This window comes from Pelmatolapia mariae, linkage group LG4 (assembly GCF_036321145.2).
Source record: "Pelmatolapia mariae isolate MD_Pm_ZW linkage group LG4, Pm_UMD_F_2, whole genome shotgun sequence".
Taxonomy (NCBI): domain Eukaryota; kingdom Metazoa; phylum Chordata; class Actinopteri; order Cichliformes; family Cichlidae; genus Pelmatolapia; species Pelmatolapia mariae.
In genome coordinates this window covers 19,797,657-19,815,953 of record NC_086230.1, presented here as the reverse complement: position 1 = coordinate 19,815,953, position 18,297 = coordinate 19,797,657, and the positions used below count along the sequence as shown (strand labels likewise).

The following is an 18,297-nucleotide window of genomic DNA, read 5'->3' as shown; positions in this document are numbered from 1 at the left end:
TGGATGTGCTTATTAAAGATGAAATGAATGAAGTCATACAGTGAAATGCCATACAGCGTGTTTCATGTTGCTACATATAACAGCCTTTAATTTAGGCATGAATGAGATAAACACATGATTCATATCAGACGAACAATCTCTTTTTCTGTCTTTTTTAAAAAGGAAATTAATAATAAATTTACATTAGCATCCATAAACAGATGACTTAAGCGTCACCACCGTTAAGCTAGTATGGCGTTAAATTCCCTCATTTTTTGTATCTTCATATCAGGGTTACAGTGTGGCTGAAGCTTATCCCAGCTGTCATTGGGCAAGAGGCAGCGTACTCTCTGGACAGGGTGCCAGTCTCATGAATAGATAATCATTCTTTTTTCATGTTCATCCCAACAGTCAATTTATAATCACCAATTAACCTAAAATATAGTCATGGAAAAAAAAAAATAATATTTTCATAGGGCTCTATGCAAACATGTAGGAAAATGAGCTTGAAACAATGGTTTTCTGTCTGACTTTATTAGTCTCGCACATTGTTGCGAGTGTATTCTGACACACTCTTCTTTACATCGTTACTTCAGTTCATCGAGGTTTGCAGGCCTTCATTTAGGCACACCTGTCTTAAGATCCCACCACAGTATTTAAGTGAGGTCTAATCTTTGATTGGGTCATCGCAACACCTCAAGTCTTTTCTTTTTCAGACATTTTGTTGTAGATTTGCTTCTGTGCTTAGGATCACTGTTGTCTCAGAACCGAGTTTCAGCCAAGCTTTAGCTGTCGGACAGATGGCGTCACATGTGCCTCGAGGATACTTTGGTTCATGGTGGCTGCGCTATGTGCCTGATCCTATGGCTGAAAAACAAGCCCAATCATCACCCTTCTACCGTGCTTTGCAGTTGGTATGAAGTGTTTGTGCTGATATGCTGTTTGGCCAAACGTAGGTATCGCAGTATTGACCAGTATTGTGTGGTCTGACCTTCCTGGGAAGATTATGGCATTGTTTTAACACACATCTGCATGCTCCAGATCAGCAAACTGCTAAAACTTTGATAAAGGTGATCACACTTGCTAGTGGTCAGTCAATCAAATGTTTTTGAGTGGCAGCACCTGGCTGTCTCTGGGAAGATGCCAGAGTACCTGGAGAGGACCTATGCAGGCACAGGAAGAACATGCAAACTCCAAAGTCCAGCGGATTCAAACACATGTTTACCTTGAGGAATATATTCATATATAAATTTACATAATTTCTTTTCTTAAACCTTTCGATGTATTAATGTTCATATTCATGTTTACTTCCTACGGGACCCCTACCTACAAGAGTAGTAATAGTAGTAGTAGAGTATGAATACTTTCAGCTGCATGTGCTGTTATGTGTTTTCGTGTGTGTGTGGGGGGGGGGGGGGGGGGGGGGGGTGTATACATGAGCTCACAAAGCAAGAAACTCTGCACAAAAAATAAAATAAAATAAAAAATCTTCTTTAGTGTTACTGGTTGTCAAAAACTCCAGGGTATCTTAGAGAGTTATTGGGGTCTCTGCACTGTCTTTGAGTGTGGGCGGTTGCGTTTTCCTTTTTTATATCTGGGTCACATAGTGCATACTTAAATTTAGCCTTTGTGAACTTTGCATGCAAAAACTTTTATAGCTTTAGCTTTGCTATGACAGATGCCATTTTCTTTGCAGTAAGAGAAAAACAGCCGAATACACTTTCAGTGTGAGTTCAAGCTCCAGTCTCCCTCTCCATCTGTAGATTCTGGACCGAAAAAATGGTGAGATTGAGGAGATGAAGAGCCTTCACCGGACCAAGCAGAAAGAATCAGAGGAGACGATCCGTAAGCTGGAGAAGAAAGGTGAGAGGTCACGTGATTGCGGGGTTAGCATGAAGGATGTTTATACTTGTGTCTCTGCCACTTGGAGTAAAAAGCCTAAAAAGATGCAATTCCACAAAGGATTGCACTGGTGTAGAGTGACACTTTCCAGCTGTGCTGCTCAATCTAAAATTCAGTCAACCTTATGTGTCTTTTTATACTTGATTTCCTTCTTTTTGGTCCTGTTCCTTTCTTTTCTCACGTGTCTGCTTCTAAGAGTGTCCGATGATAAAACTGCGTCGCACAGAAGAAATAGTAGCCATTCAAATAGAAACAAAATCTTTACTGTCATTGATTTCCTGACAGCACATCAGTCGAGCACAAGTGTGCGTGCATGTCTGTTCGTGTGTCCATCTGTTCATACCCTGAGGCAGGGCCTGACTGCTCTTTTGTGTGTTTTGTGTCTGCGCTCACCCGCAGTTCAAAGTGTGCTGCGGGAATCCCAGGTCATCTGCGAGAGCAAAGAGAAGCAGATTGCAGAGCTGAAGAAGATGTCGGATCAGAGCGCCGACTCTTTAAAAAACGAGTGGGAGAAGAAGGTATGAGGATAAGTTGAAGGGCTTAGAAATTCTACAGGCCAACGCCGTGTAAGCAGCCCTGAGCCAGAGGAAGACTGTTTGTTAGCATGAGACAAGCAGACTTTGCTTTAAGCAGCCAGGCTATGCTGTACCTCATTCCTTCATGTGGTGCTTAAGTTAGTGTGGGTTTTTTCACTGCTGAAAAATTAATGCTCTGTGCCCTAGGTAAATTGTCTTTTCACTCCTACAGCTCCAGCTAGCTCAGCTGTGGGGGCTCAATAAGATGCTAATGAAATTTACACTCATCTCTTCAGGGTCGCTCAGCATGTGCTGAATGATGTTATAGAAACATTTTTTTCTCTCAGATGACATAGAAAAATGTGTAGCATGTGAATTATGTTTAACCTTGTTCAAAAAGAGATGCTGTCTATCTAAAGAAGCAGACAGTATTAACTCCACTCTTTGGAAGTATGCACTCACTGTCACTGTATTAGGTACACCTGTTCAACTTCATGAACATGGTCCATCATAGACATGGTCAAGACAGCCTGCTGAGTTCAAACTGAGCATCATAATGGGGAGGAAAGGTGATTTAAGTGACTTTAAACAGCATGGTTGTTGGTGCCAGACGGTGCCAGGGCTGATCTGAGTATTTCAGAAACTGTTGATCTACTTTTCCCACGCATACATGATGCCAGAGCTCAAAGGAAAATGGCCATACTTGTATTATTAATATTTCAAGCTGCCGGTAGTGGTGTAACTGGAAAATGACAGTGGGATTCCCATTACGGATAAATCTTCAGCAACTGTGTGATGCTATCATATCAGCATGGACCAAAATCTGAGTAGTGTTTTCAGCACTTTGTTGAATCTATGCCATTAAGAATCAAAGCAGTTCTGAAGGCAAAGGTGGGGCCAACTCATTATTAGCAAGGTGTACCTAATAAAGTGGCTGTTGAGTGTATCTATGTAACATTACAAGGTGTGACGTAAATGTCATTTTGTAACTGTTACCCAGAAGCCCAAAAGTTTCAGTCACTATGTACTTTATAAACAAAGAAAGTATGGCATGAAGGTCTGGTGGAAGTCTGAAGCTAAAAGCCCCTTTGATGCTGCTTTTGACTGTGACATATGAGATTTCTTCATCAGTCCACAAGTCCTTCAACAAGTCCTTCATCGAGTGTTTTTAATATAATAAATTGGTTAGACAGACTGGTTATCTGTCCAGGTTGTAACCTGCCTCTCGCCCAAAGACAGCTGGGATACGCTACAACCCCGCCGCAACCCTGAAAAGGATAAACGGCAGAGAATGGACGGAATTGATTAAAAAAAAAAAAAGTATTATGTGGTCTCTGATTGCTGAAAAGTGTTTTTATACTTTTAAAAATTAAAAGAGAAATGATTCCAGTCATTGATGACTGATCATCAATGACTGGAATCGTAGCGAGGAACATCTGTGACTGACATGTAGATGTTTCATGCCCTTGCAGCTGCATGCTGCCGTGACAGAGATGGAGCAGGAGAAGTTTGAATTGCAGAAGAAACATACACAGAATATCCAGGAACTGCTGGAGGACACCAACGTCCGACTGGCTAAGATGGAGTCTGACTATAATGCACGGTCACAAGCAACTGTGAGTACAGAAACAGGCATGTGTGAGTCTGGATGTGTGTGTATGTGTCAGCTTTACTGCATTAATACAGCAGCTAAGATGAATCTTACTAATATTGTTAGCTGTTTTTTTCTGGCTTTCTGTTAATCTGTGTACTATGTGCACAAACAGCATGTTGATGAAACACATGAGTGTTACTCACCCATAGTTGTTGTGTTACTCTTATTAAACTGTATGCAATGACACCCAGTTCAATACTACACATGCTTGGATGTCTGATCACAGCAGCTCATCAGTCAAGTGTGCGACACTGCCTCGTATCTTCGTTCTACTTTTATAGTTAAGCAACCATTTCATGTTTTATTCCTGAAATGCATGTGTCACATTTTACAACACTGTTGACATGAGATGCGTAAGATGCTACAGTAGCTCAGATTGATATAGACGACTTCATCATCATTTTATTTATTTATTTATTTAAGTCATCTTTTTACAAGTTAAATGAAAGGAAAAACAACACCATCTGCCTCTGGCTGTAGATTTGAGGTGTTGAGGATCAATTGCTCTGCACACTTCAGACAAAAAATAATTTTCTGGAGCAGCTTCTTTGAAATTTTGTGTTAGCGCTCAGTCTGTTGGTGTTTTTTGTTGCAGCTGCTGTATGTTGTGTCTGCTGAGACCAATGATGTGATTTTCTGACATTGAATTATTAATCTCCACACCCTGATTTATGTTGGACCTTGTGTTGCTGCACATACCAAAGTAGCAGATGTGCTGGAAGACTCCCACTTAACCAGTGGTCCCGTGGATCTACAGATACAGTGTTGTGCAAAGCAACACTGTATCTGAGCCACAAATATGTATTGTAACGTGCAAACATAAATGAATATACAGTATATAGGACAAAAACAGAGCTTGTGCAATTCTAACAAGACTGAAAGACAATATTTGGGTGGAGCACCTGTGTTCTTCACCACAGCCTGAACTATCTAAAGCAGCTTTCCTGTCATTTTTTTTAAGTTGTCTTCAGGAATAATTCTCCAGGCTTCTTGAAGGACAGTCAAAGCTCTTTTTTGCATGTTGGCTGCCTTTTCTGTTCTCTGTCAAGATGATTGCACACTGCTTCAATAATGTTGAGGTCTAGGCACTGGAGAAAGCAGTCCGTGACTGATGGTGCTCCGCTCGGTGTTTTTCAATTTAGATATCCTTTTACTGCATTGGCAGTGTATTTGGTGTCACTGTCATAACAAAAAAAGGAAGTTGTTGCCAATCATATAATATTGTATGATGGATCAAAATCTGACTGTACTTTTCTTGATTCATATTTACATCAGATTTGACAAGATCCCCAACACCACTGGCTGAAATACAGAATCTACACCATGTTTTACAGATGGCTGTGAAAACCTCTCTCCTGACCTTGTCCATACATACTTATAACTGATTTTTATTTATTTTATTATTTATTTTTATGGCTTCATCACTCCACAACACCTGTTACTATTGATTTTTAGGCACTTTTTTGGAATTTGGCAAATCTCAGCCATTTCTGTCTGTCTCCCTTCCTTAAGAATAGCTTTTTGTCAGCCACCCTTTCACAGAGACCACTTTTGATGAAGGTTCAGTTAACAGTAGATGGATAAGATGAAGGGTCAGATACATCTCTCAGGTCCTTTGTCAGGTCTTGGCTGACATGACTTTCAGATACCGTTCACCTGCTTTGGACAGTTTTTAAGGCCTGACACTTCTTTTGTCCGCTACTTGTCCAGTTTCCTCTTTTTTCCCCCACTAACTAAAGAAATGGAAACAAATGGTGTGACTGGCAGCAAGTAAATAAAGTGCCTAAAGATACCGTTGTTCTTTTGCTAAGTTGTCAGTTATGTGTAGACGCGACACTGGATCATCCATTGAGTTAGGTGCTTTTTTTTTAATACTTTAATGATTTGTAGGTCAGTGTTAAGTGACTTTAAGAACCAGAAAAAAAACATTCCTCCAAAAATGGGTCAGGAATAGCGACTGCACTGAAAATGAGTGACAAAGCACATTTCATAAGTTGGAACCATCAGCATCAGAGGCCAAAGAAATACTTTAAAAGGCCAGTGTGATGGACCGAGTTGAAAAAGCAGGAGTCGTCCCAGGAATTATTAGAAAAATAGGGTTTCCATTTATTTAACCCTAAAAATTATATTTACAAAAGTAATAAATGTTGAGCTCATAAAAGAGGTCAAAGAAACAAAACTTAACTCAGGCAAAGAACTGCAAACTTAACAAACCAAACAACTGCCCAAACAAACATAACTGACCTAAACAGGAAATGACACACAAGGGTATATATGATGGCAGATCAGATTACTATGACACACGAGGGGTAACTAAACAAAACACAATCATAAACCACAAAAACCGTGCAGTACAGGCTAGTTTGTTAATAAACTAAATACCAAAGAAGAACATCAAAACCACTGAACCCTAAACTCAAATGTCTAATCAAATATAAAAGCTTTCCAAACCAATCAATAAACTTATTGGAAACTAAAGTGTGTTATTGTGTTCAAATGAAGAAATGAAAATACACAAAAGTTACCGACTTTAGAGTGTGGCCATGGGTTTGAGCATCGCAACCAGGCTTCTTGGAAGCAAAATGCAAAGAAAGGAGGAGTGGCTCAAGACTTGCACAGTAGTGTAAAACTCACATGATGAGAATATAAAACAAAACATATTTAGTATTTTATTCTGGGTTAACTTAGTCACATTTTTGTGTCCATCAGTTACACCAGCGAGTGTTTGTGTAAATCGAATTTAACTACCTGACTTGTCGTGTTTTCCCTTACTTTTTTTTTATTATTTATTTTTGTATGCACATGTTTGTTCCATCTGTCTGTGATCACGACTTATACTTAAGATAGTGTGAGCAGCTTTCAGAGATTCATCCTAAAGAGCAGCAGGGGATGCAAGTGTTCAAACGCTTAGTGTAGGCAGATTATTTTCTATGCTCAGCACCACCTTTCACTGGAACAAACAGGATTCTCTGCGACTAGATTTACTTCTGCTAAAAACTCTTTCCTCAGTTACTTCTAAATGTATACATCTGTCGCATGGCTAATCAGGGGGGAAAAAAAGGGACCCACAACACTCGGTGGCTGAAATGAAAGGAGACATTCTCTAACCTCTGGCCAAGAATGACTCTCATATCTTGTGCCTGTCATCTTTAAAAAGGTCTTTGATCCAAGTATGTATTAAATCTTACCCATTGCTGTGATTGTGCTTGAAGATGTGCGTGCACACATGCGTACACACCTCCCAAAGCTGCACTTTCTTTGAAGTCTTATGAAAGGACTTTGGTTTAAGTGGGACTATGCACATTTCATTAGCTGGGACCGTCAACACCAGAGGCCAGTTGAATGCACGTGTTTCATAAATACAGTTTCTATCAGTATCAGTGTTCATGGGTTGCCATACACACACGTTGCCTCTGGCCTTAGTCTGTCAACAGGGCCACATTTAAGAGGCAACAAATACTGAATGGTTCATGGTTGATTACCCCCCCCAGACAAGGTCCAAGAAATTGGGGGGAAAGGCCCCCTGTCACTGTAACAGCTGCTGTCCTCCTGTAGTATTGGGCTATTCACAAACACAGCAATTCACAAACACACACACTTAGGATATGTGTTGAAGGTAGTCTTTATCTCAGGTGAGTTGGTACAGCACCTTTTTGTCAGCGATTGTTGTCTCTGTGCTTGATCCTTTAGAGCTGGACTTGCCTCATTTTGCCCCATGTTGACTTTCTTGAGTCTGTCAATATCCAGATGAATCTTCCTTTCAGTCCGTACTCCTCATTAAATAGAAGTGAGCTCCAGTAATGCTGAACATGTGCTTTCTGCAGCAAATCACATTGTAGTTGTTTGTGGTCAGTGCTACTCCTCTACTAAATACACTGCTCAAAGAAATCAGAGTAACACTTTTTGATCAGAGTATAGTATTGAGTCGCTTAAACTTCTGGGATGTTAATTTGGTCAGTTAAAAACCAGAGGGGGTTATTAATCAGTTTCAGCTGCTTTAGTGTTGATGAAATTAACAACAGGTGCACTAGAGGAGCACCCCCCAAAACAGGAATGATTTTTACAGGAGGAGGCCATTGATATTTTTTTGTCTTCTTTCTGTTTTTTTCCTAGTTGTGCATTTGGCTGTGGTGGGTGTCACTGCTGGTAAATGGACTGATTCTTATATAGCGCTTTTCTACTCAACTGTAGTGCTCACAGCACTTTATACAACATGCATCAGTCACACATTTATACAAGCACTTTTTTCTATGCTTTTCCTACCTGAGTGCTTTCTATCGAACAATCAAAGACAATGGTCCAAATTGAGTTCACGATGCCAGTGAACGCTCTTGGTGAACCCCAAGAGCATATCTCGGATACTTTGGCATGCAGACTGTAGCAGCCAGAGATCGAACCACCAACCGTCCAGTTAGTAGATGACCTGCTCTACCTCCTGAGCACCAGCCACCAATACTAGAGGTAGACAATGCTTGGACCATACGGAGGTTACAGTGGTAGTCCAACTTCTTTCAATCTTCTGTACCCAGGCCTGTGCTTGTTATAGCACGTATGTGCCATTGCCAGGAAGTTCTGTCTCCCGGCATGGAGGCAATTCCAGGAGAAAGACAGTTACTCTAGGGTAGCTGGACAGGGTCATAGAAGTTCCTTAATCTATCAGGAGGACCGGTATCTGCTACCTTTGTACAAAGACGAACAGGATGAACACTGCCACACCAAACAATCAGAAGCAGGCTTCATGAAATTGGCCTGAGAGCCAGAGATCCTTTTATGGACCCTAGGCTGACTGCCTGGCACCAGTTAACCTAACATTAATGTGTTTGGAAACCACTGCACCACTGTGCTGAAAAGATGTAGATCCTAAGTTTATATCCAGGACACAATATGAAAAGTTTGCTCACATCACACGCAACACAAGCAAGCCAGGACAACCTCAAGTCGATGATTCATTCCCTTCAAATACAGCAGACTGGATGCAGCTTAATAACAAATGAAATAAAGACTGTTCATCTGCCCACCGCTGCCTTGTGGAGTTTCTGTCAGAGATCACAAAAAGATACTTCGGATGTTGTTTTTGGCTCTTATCTCTGCGCAGGGCAGAACAGGTAGAAGTGACTGAGTAGGTGTTTGAAAATAAAGACAAGCTGCTATCTGCACCAGCAAAGCTTTTAACAGTAGTCCGTGCACGTCCAAACCAAGTAAAGATAGAGATGCATTTGTACCAGAGCCACATTGTCTCCACTGCTGATATTCCACTGATTGAATGGGCCTTTCCTATATATAGGATATAATTAGTAACACTGTTTTAGACAAATACAGAATAACTGGTTTCTGAAAATGGCACTAAACCTTTTAAAAAACATTTGCTGGACACTTATTCCTCAAGCTTACTATTTCCCCCTTACTCTATCCTCTTCCTTTAATAGTGTTTGCTTATTCTATATATGTATTATAGTGACGTTTTTATGAGGACTTTTGTAAGTCTAACCAAATACTATTATTAGAATTTGAACCACAATATGCGTGGCCTCAGGAGAAGAGTCATGATACAGGCTGCCTTCCAGTTGCTGGCTGTAGTTCAGATACAAATATTGTGAAAGGTCGTCCATCACTTTTTATGACTTTTTTTGTCACGGCTTACATGTTTTGTTTTGTTTTCCCCCCTCTTCAAAGGCTTAATCATTTCAAAATCTTCGAAGAGGAGCGTAGCTCATAATCTAGTTTAGTCTGCACTTCACACAAAGTCATTCTCCTTCTAAAACACCTAATTAGGGGACATATTTTGGCCCCACTGAGGGTCCAGGTGTGCCGAGTCAGGCTTCAGTATGGAGACGTGTCTTCTCATCTCCTGCCAGAAAGCTAAGTGTCAGCACGCGTCCCAGCACAACACAGACTCCTTGTTCCTTTTCTTAACGCCCTACACTGCTAACACAAAGACAAAGGTCTCTCTCAGCAGCCTTGCCGGGCGCAGCTCGCATACTCTTTTCAAACGCACCATTCCCTGCCTTTTCCGTCACTTCACCTTCAGTCATCGCAATCTTCTGTCATCATCTAGATCAACTAGCACGCTCAGTCTTTAATCAGCGCCCCGTCATCGCCTTTATCGGCCCGCCTACACTGCATTCCACGCTGTCATGTGTACATACACGCACACAAAGACACATATGCGCATGTTGATGGACAGTAGGCAGGGAAGGGAAGTTCTTTTTAATCAATACAGTGTAGGAAGAAGCTGTCTGTTTAGGCTGGACTTTTGATCATTGTCTTTTGAAAATCTGAATCTTGATCAAGTTTTTGACAGTGGAAAAGAGACTGAAATACCTCAACGCTGTCATTGTGTATGCTGGAGTCATTTGATCTGATGCAGGATCACCATGTTCAGATATTTAAATCGATGAAGTTATAGGCTTTTTATTATGCCCTATGTTGATGTGCCAGCACTTTACTGCCACCAGCGTTAAATGTCAGCAACTTAAGAATTGAAAGAGATGTGGCTAGACTTTGAAATTGCCAGTAATATCAGGCAATTTTCACACAGTGACCCATCTAACAACTGATTATTGTCTGTTACTGGAATTGTAGAAAGAAAATGCGCCCTGTGCAGTTTGCTATTATGGAAGCATTCATTAACTTTTACATTTTCAGCTAGTATCACTATGAGTTTATTCTTATGTCACAATTTGGGTATTAAGTTTAAAAAGTAGCCAGAATGTAACAGAGGAACAACAGCTGACTAGAAACATGTGCATCTGAGCTTTTTTGACTTGTCTCGTCGTATGCTTGTGCTTACAATGACAGTAAAGGTTATCGTCTTTTCTCTTACAAAGGGGTCTTCTAAAAGTTTGCCATGTGGAGCAGGGAAGGATTTTCAGCTACAAATTTTAGTAGCATGTAATAGTATTACACATTTTTGGAGTAATTATCATTTATTGTCAATGAGTGAAGTGAGAGGATCAGTCAGCTGCACCGTTAGCCACATGTTAGCTTCGATACGTTCATATCAGTGACCTGATTTCTGTGGAGCATGCGATCCTCTGACTTATGTTCATTTTCCCATGCTGACGCCCTTGGTGGTTCAAGCTGTTTGATTTAGTAACAACTTGTGTGTCCAGGAGCAAACGATGAGAGAGCTCGAGCTCCGGGTGAAACAGCAGTCAGCAGAAGTGGAGAAGGGCAACACGCTGCGTCAGAAAGTGACACAGGAGAAGGCTGAGCTGGAGATCCACATTGCATCTATCAGCACTGAACTCCAGGAGGCCAACAGACGGTATGAACCTGTTTGGCGTGTGGTAATAGGGGTGGATTGAAAGATAAAGAGGAGAAGAGTAGCTAGTGCTATTATTGAAAGCTTTTCAACACTAACCAGCTTTTCATGACTAGGTTTTACTGCCACGTGCTATTTAATTTAAATGTCTTCTTCACATCTTAAGAAATCTTTATGGTAATCTATTGCTAGTGTGCAGTGGATGGACAGTAAAATGGTGTTTGAATAGAAACGAATCTGTATGTGTGAAACTCTTTCATGAAGTCTGAGTCAAGCTGTTAGCTTTTCACAGGATTATGATCCTGCAGAAGGAGAAGGAGGAGCTGAGCGAGCAGCATGAGCAGGCCACGCAGAAGCTCCAAGTCAAGTACGAGACCGACTTGAGCCACTTGCACCATGAGCACGCTCTCTCCGCTGCTAAGGTTCACATTACCACAACACACTCACATGTATCTCCCTCGGCCTGCTAAATTTTGCTGCTGACTGATTAATAACACAGAACTTTTAGCAAATCTCTCCACTCTCTTTTGCAGGCCTCTGAGGTGATGGCAGATTTAGAGAAAACTGTGGCTCAGATCAAACAGCAGCTCGAGGACAGTGAACATCGAAGACACCAACAAGTCAGGGTATGATATGATTCGGGTGGCAATGCTCATCTTAAACCTCTCTTTCGTCACTGCAACAATACGAGCTTTAAAAGTGCTTGTCATTAGCAGGTCTCTCTGACCTATTAATTCGACTCTGCTTCCTTTCAGGATCAAGAGATGAAGGTTCAGCAGGAAAAAGATGAACTGCTGATCAGCTGTGAGAAAAAGGTAGTGTGTTCCTGTTCCATAAGGAAAAATCCATCTGCCAAGCTCAGTAACCTCCTGTCATTATATCAAAACCACCCCTGAACAAAGTGATTAGTGGAGATCAAAGCTTGGAGCCTCGTGTTCCTCATGGTTCTCTGCTCTTGTAAAATCCTAAAAGCCTCAGTTAACAGGTAGATGTTAGGCTGGCGCAAAGGAAGGCAGGATGGTAAGTTGGTAATTTAGAACAAGAAATATTAAGTTGTAAAAATAAGAAACAAGTTAGAAGCAAATTGAAATAAACATTTTTTTTTTGGGGGGGGGGGGTCGTCTGTCTGAAGTATGCACTGTCTCTGTACCCAGGCCTGTGCTTGATTACCCCCTCTCCTTTGAGAGACCCTTTTTAAAGACATAGAGCAGCCATAAAGCATAGAGTACAAAGGCTATTGTTAATGATCTGAGCTGGACCAGACTAGGCCAGGCCAGACTTCATAGGTAAAGATCAGGTTTAAAGCCCACACTGCAGCTGGGTCATCTTCAAAGTGCCACATCTTGGTGGCAGGCTGGCATACACATCTGGCTGCCTGTGAGTGATACACCTGCAAAAACTTAGCAGGCATGTGTGTTCTTTATTTGGGGTCAAGGAGGATTTAAATTAAGCTTCCCTCAGTGGATTGCTTTTGATGTATGTGTGTGTGTATGTGTATGTGTGTGTGTGTGTGTGTGTGTTTCTTTCCTTTTTTGCCCTCGTAATCCACCTGTATTTTTTTTCCTACCTTTTCCTCTTCTTTCTTTGCTTCACGAGGTGACGGGGGAATGAAAGACAGACAAGTCCGTTGTTCATTTTCCTTTTTGTTTACTCTGGAAAGATTCCTCGCTCCGCTCCCGAGGAATGCTAAAGGATACACAAGAAGGAGACTGTGGTATGGTATCTGGACATGAGAAGGTCCCATATGGCTGCCATAGATCCAGATTGAGAGGCCCTCTAAGGCAGGCGGGATGGGCTCAGATGGTACTTTTGATGGGGTGATAGAAGAGACGAGACCAGATGCACAAGGTCACAGGCAGAAGAGTTTCCTTGAGTGATGTTTGATGGTGTCTGCTTTTGCACTCACTCGCACCTCTCTCTCTGTTCCTTCTATACTCTCATCCTCGCTCCCTCTTCCTCTCTCTCTCTCTCTCTCTCTCTCTCTCTCTATCTGTCTAAGGTTTTGGCACTTCAAACCGAGGCAGAGAAGGAAAAGGCAGAGGCTAAAAGGAAGATAGCCAAACTGGAAGAAGCACTCAGGTATGATGGGAAAAAGCTAAACAGAGAGTTGTGTTGAATTAAAGACGTTTCATAGGTAATTACATCCTGAGTCTATGCTTTAGACTCCATTGATAATTATTTAGTCTGTTTAAGATACTTCATCAGCATTTCAGCATCAGATGTCTTTTAAAAATCCAACAGAATGAGGAGTAAAAGGACGATCAGGCAGATTTTCAGGCACAAACACAATACCGAACCAACCCAGTCATATTCTGACGTTGTCACATTGGCGTTGTGGCAGGTACATGGAGAGTCATGGTGCATTATCACTATCTGTACTGAAACCGGCAGCAAAGTTTCCAACATGTCTAATGTTAGCAAGCATGATTTTTTTATTTTATTTTTTTAGAGTCATTAATATCACAGATTTGGGCCTCGATTTTGTGGCTTCAGACTTTATTAAAAGGAGTTGTTTATGTCTACTGACTTTGAGTCTTTGATCATAAAAACAGCGTGTATGAATTCTGTTTTAAGGCGGAGTTTGGCTTTAACAAGTCAACCCTTGCGCGCTCTCTTTGATCTCTTCTTATAACTGAAACTAGTACTGAGTTGAGAGCCTTGAAAGTCTCAGAGCTTCACATGTGATTGGTGTTTGTGATGACTTGATGAAAACTGGCAAATCTAATCCTATTGTATAAACCGAGTAGTCTCTATAGTAATGAAAGCTGATAAACAAAACTGTGGACTTTGACAGAATCATATGGCTGATATTTAATGGACGAGAAAAAGCCTGGGTATTGGTTAATATTAAAGAGTGTTATGGGGTGATGCACATTGAGTCAAGAAATTTAAAAAACATGAACGCTACACTGATCAATATTTGATATCAACAATTGATAAAATGGCAAAGTAATGATGTGCGGTGAATCCACCAACAGTTCTTGTTTAATTCTGCGCTTTTCCTCAGCCTCCACTCAGCTTACTACCATCATTCAGCAATTTGTTTTGATTCAGTCTCATGATTCTCATCAGTCACATTTCCAGATGCAGCATACAGCTGTTTTGAATAAACTAAAAAGCCATATATTTCCCACAGGAGTAAGTGAGGGTGGCCTGTAACACAGCTGCAATAAATATGCTCTTTTTAAGTCAGTGAGATACCCATCATTGCTCAATTGTGAAATCTGTTAAAGTGACCATATTCTGTCATTTATATACATGATTGCTTCACTCAGACATACTCATACGATTACTGAACATTGTCAGTGTCACTCTAGTTAAGGGTAAATACACCTTTGGATTGTTTAGTTCTCTCCATCTTTGTCACCAGAAGGAAGACCTATGTGTATGTGCGCCCTCAACCCTTTCTGCCATCCAGACTGGTCCTCAGTCACTAATATCTCTTTAGAAATGTTCAAAAAATTGGTGCAGACACAAAATAGGCATTGGATTAAGTGCTTCCTCTGGATTAAAAGTGGTTAAGAAAGAAAAGTAAAAACTAAAACTCACTGTGGCTCAAGTTTAAAAAAAAAAAAGGGAAAAAAAAGAAGAAGTTTACATAGAAGTATGAAAGGTGAACAGTATTAAAAAGATGTCCAAGATGAGCCATATTCTCCAGCATCTGTGGAAAAGTGCCAAAAAATTTGACTAAGCGACGGCATCCAGCAAGGATGAGGATTCAATGAAGGATAAGATGAGAAATATTAATAACATTAATAATGCTATGTTGTTGGTATGTTTGGTCTAAGGTACATATTCAAACATTGTGGAGCCCAGTGATCCACAACAATCAAGTTTTCCGTGAGCTGCACAAAGAAGCTCAAAGACATATGGAGTCTTAAGCATGTGCATTTCATTAATGTGTCTGCAACACATTCAGACAACTGCTGTGACAACTTTTAAGGACACGCAATCGAACGGTGGCGAAGGATGTCTGAAGGGGAGAAATGTCAGTGTTTCTTTGGGCCTGTCTGATTGTTAAATACACAACGCTTTGCTAACACATTCACTATGTTTTCAGCATGATATACTGCTGCAGCTCCTGCTTCGAGGCAGTTGTGTTGAGCATGGAAAGTGCAGATCTAACTGTTTCCAATAATGATTGCTCACGTACATTGCGTGGTTCAAGAAGTTATTGTGGTGCACAAATGCAGGGCAATGAAACAGCTTTACCTAAATGGAATGTAGCCACACCTAAATAGTGTTGTTAATTAAACTTGTAGCTACAATGTTTCAGAATGCCTACTGTAGAGGAAAATATTATTAAAGGAATGGATCAAAAATAACATGTAATCTACTCTAAATGCCACATCCAACTCTAACTCCTTTAGCTTCAACACTCTCTTCTATCCAGAGCTGCATATGTTGAAATGCTCGACTTCAGCAGACTGCAGACAATCAGCAAACCAACCAGCGAGCCAGTCAGTACATTCCACTGGGTAATTAATCCCATACAGGGCCATATTACTTGGCCACAAGCAGATTATAGTTTCTATGGCAAGACTAGATCATGTTCTGCACAATTAAACAGAGCGCCGGCTCGGCGTATTCAGCAACTGTAGCTCCAGTTCCAGCCATAGATGGCCCAAGCTCGTCACAGTGCCATCACTCACCCCGAGTGGTTTTTAGCTGTTTGTTGTAGCATAATAGAAACCCAAAGGTATTCCAGGGTTCTTCTTCTATGGTCAAAGTGGTCTTAGACAAACACTCTAACAATAACACTGTAGCTGTTTGAGGAAAAGATTGTATGGTTGTTATTACTCCTCTTCCTTTCTTTCAGTCACCATGATGCAACAAGAAAACACATTTTTGTAGCATTTAGTAAATATCGGTGTAAATATCATAAGGGGACACTGATGGTTGTTTTCTTATTGTTTGCTTGTCATTGTCAGCCCAGCTACAGAGAACGTCCTTAAACACAGCAGACGGATCCGTTTGTGCATAAATTATCCTTGTTGTTAGTATCAGTAACGAGCCAGTCATTCCCTCGTTTAAACACTGAAAACGGCAAGTGGCCCGTTGGGCTCTTAGCTAATTAAATACTCAGGCAGCATACACACACACACACAAACACGCACACACTTTCTCGAACACACTGAGCAGCCTGATGTCTGCTACCTGCCTGCTGCCGTGGCAACACTGACGGCCTTTAAAGGCGATCCAGCAGAACTTCAAAGTCAAAGCAAGATCGCACGCAGGTTTGTGTGTGAGTGTGTGCGTGTGTGAAGATTGGAGGATGAATGATAAAATTAAACAAATAGAACTGCTCAAGAAGCCTCCTCCTTCAGATACTCTGTGATACATGCATCTGTATAATGCATGCACAATGATCCATGCAGACTATGTGAACATAGATTTATTATTAGCAAACTTTGCCTGTATAAAAAGAAATATTTAAACAAATCCACAAATTGATATTTTTTTTTTCTTAATAAGTTGATGCAACTACTGATTGTCAATTTTTAATGGATCTGATTATTCATATGTAGCATAAGTAAGTGATACCCATTCAAAATCTAAGAAGAATATTATCTTCTTGTCCTGCCATGCAAATAAGCATTGCTGTGTCAGTTTGAGTTCCTGGTCTGTGTTACTATGGCAACAACAACAGAAAGCACTACAAAGCTGCGCTGGGAACAAGTTTCTCTCCTTTTCTTTCATCCCAACGTGCCTCAGATCATTACAGGGCATTAGCATGGAGATGGAGAGATACACCACAGATAGTGGTGTTTGTGGATGGGGTAGTAAAGAGAGGAGGGAGCTCATCTGGGGAACAGCTTGCCTGCTTTGCAACAACGACCTCCAAATCACAATTTGGGGAAAATAGAAAACCACTCAAATTTTTAGAGTAGAGAAAAAGAAAAAGGTTGTAGATTATGGCATTTCTTTTCTGAGACGCAGGCATCATTTTATTTTTCATGCTCTCCTTCATGCCGTCCTTCCTAGAACTTGTATCCCAGCTGGGTTAAACAAAACCACGTCTTTACTAAGGCGTGGTGCAAACTTTGGTTTTGTCTCTCTGATTATTTACACTTTGGAGTGGCTGAAGTAGCACCTGACTGTGAGTGGCTATCCAGTTTCACACGCGGGATCATTAATATGATGTTTCAGTCTTTGATTTATTTAACAATCCATCTCTAGTTTAAAGTTTATCGCTTCCCTACTAATGTTGATTTTTTTTTTTTTTAAACACCGCCTTTTTTCACTGTTTGTTCTCTAATCAGCTCTTAGCAACAGTTGCTCTGGCTGATAACGTGTGTTTCCTTCTGGCTGCGTGTCATTGTTCACCTTCACGGCGTTTGTGCATGCATACCCATATGCATGCATGAGATAGGGTCCCTCATGCATGTCCCTCTACTCTTAAAGATAAAGGATTCATCCAATGCCTTCTTTCATGCTGGTGTGTGTGTGCACATTTTCTACAACTGGGTGTGTCTTTGAAGTGGTCTTATCTTTCTCAGCATTCCTCTCCCATGACAGGAGGGATGGAGGGAAATAAGGGTGGGGGTCCTGAGAGGGACCAGAGGTAGCCAAGCAAGTGCCATCCAGCAGCACGGTTAATCTTCAGGTGCAGGAGGAGCAGGTGGAGGTATGGATCCTGAATATTGAGAAGCTTCAGCGGGGCTCAATATCGCCTCCCATGATAACTACTTTGAAAGGGGGAGTTGGGAATGGGTTAAGCGTCAGTTCAATACCACAGATTTGACAAAAGGAATATTCTGCCCTTTAAATAGATTTTGTATCTCAGTGTTTCTCTGAGTTAATTATCATTACATTTTTTTTTATTTAATACTTATTTATATGTTTATTATTCAAGCTTGTAATGATCAGATACCACTGCAAGGATATAACTGAGTCGGTCTAACAAGTATTTCTGAATACTGAATTAGTAAAGTAGATAATGAATAAAAATGAGCAGTAATTCTGGTTATTTGTTATTCAGC

At 40.9% G+C, this 18,297-nt stretch overlaps 1 protein-coding gene across 8 annotated transcripts in view; it reads left to right on the top strand.

The window, feature by feature from the left end:
- Positions 1-18,297, top strand: part of cep112 (centrosomal protein 112) — a 124,647-nt gene that overhangs the window by 31,047 nt on the left and 75,303 nt on the right. For 7 of the 8 annotated variants that reach the window (XR_010093813.1, XM_063471785.1, XM_063471781.1 and 4 more), the window contains 8 exons: positions 1,743-1,842; positions 2,281-2,399; positions 3,869-4,012; positions 11,163-11,317; positions 11,607-11,736; positions 11,848-11,940; positions 12,070-12,129; positions 13,314-13,393. Coding sequence is in view for 7 of the 8 variants with exons in the window: in XM_063471785.1 (XP_063327855.1) it covers positions 1,743-1,842; positions 2,281-2,399; positions 3,869-4,012; positions 11,163-11,317; positions 11,607-11,736; positions 11,848-11,940; positions 12,070-12,129; positions 13,314-13,393 (881 nt within the window). In the remaining variant the exon portion in view is untranslated. The remainder of the gene's footprint in view (positions 1-1,742; positions 1,843-2,280; positions 2,400-3,868; positions 4,013-11,162; positions 11,318-11,606; positions 11,737-11,847; positions 11,941-12,069; positions 12,130-13,313; positions 13,394-18,297) is intronic. The other variant, XM_063471786.1, reaches the window with a different exon arrangement.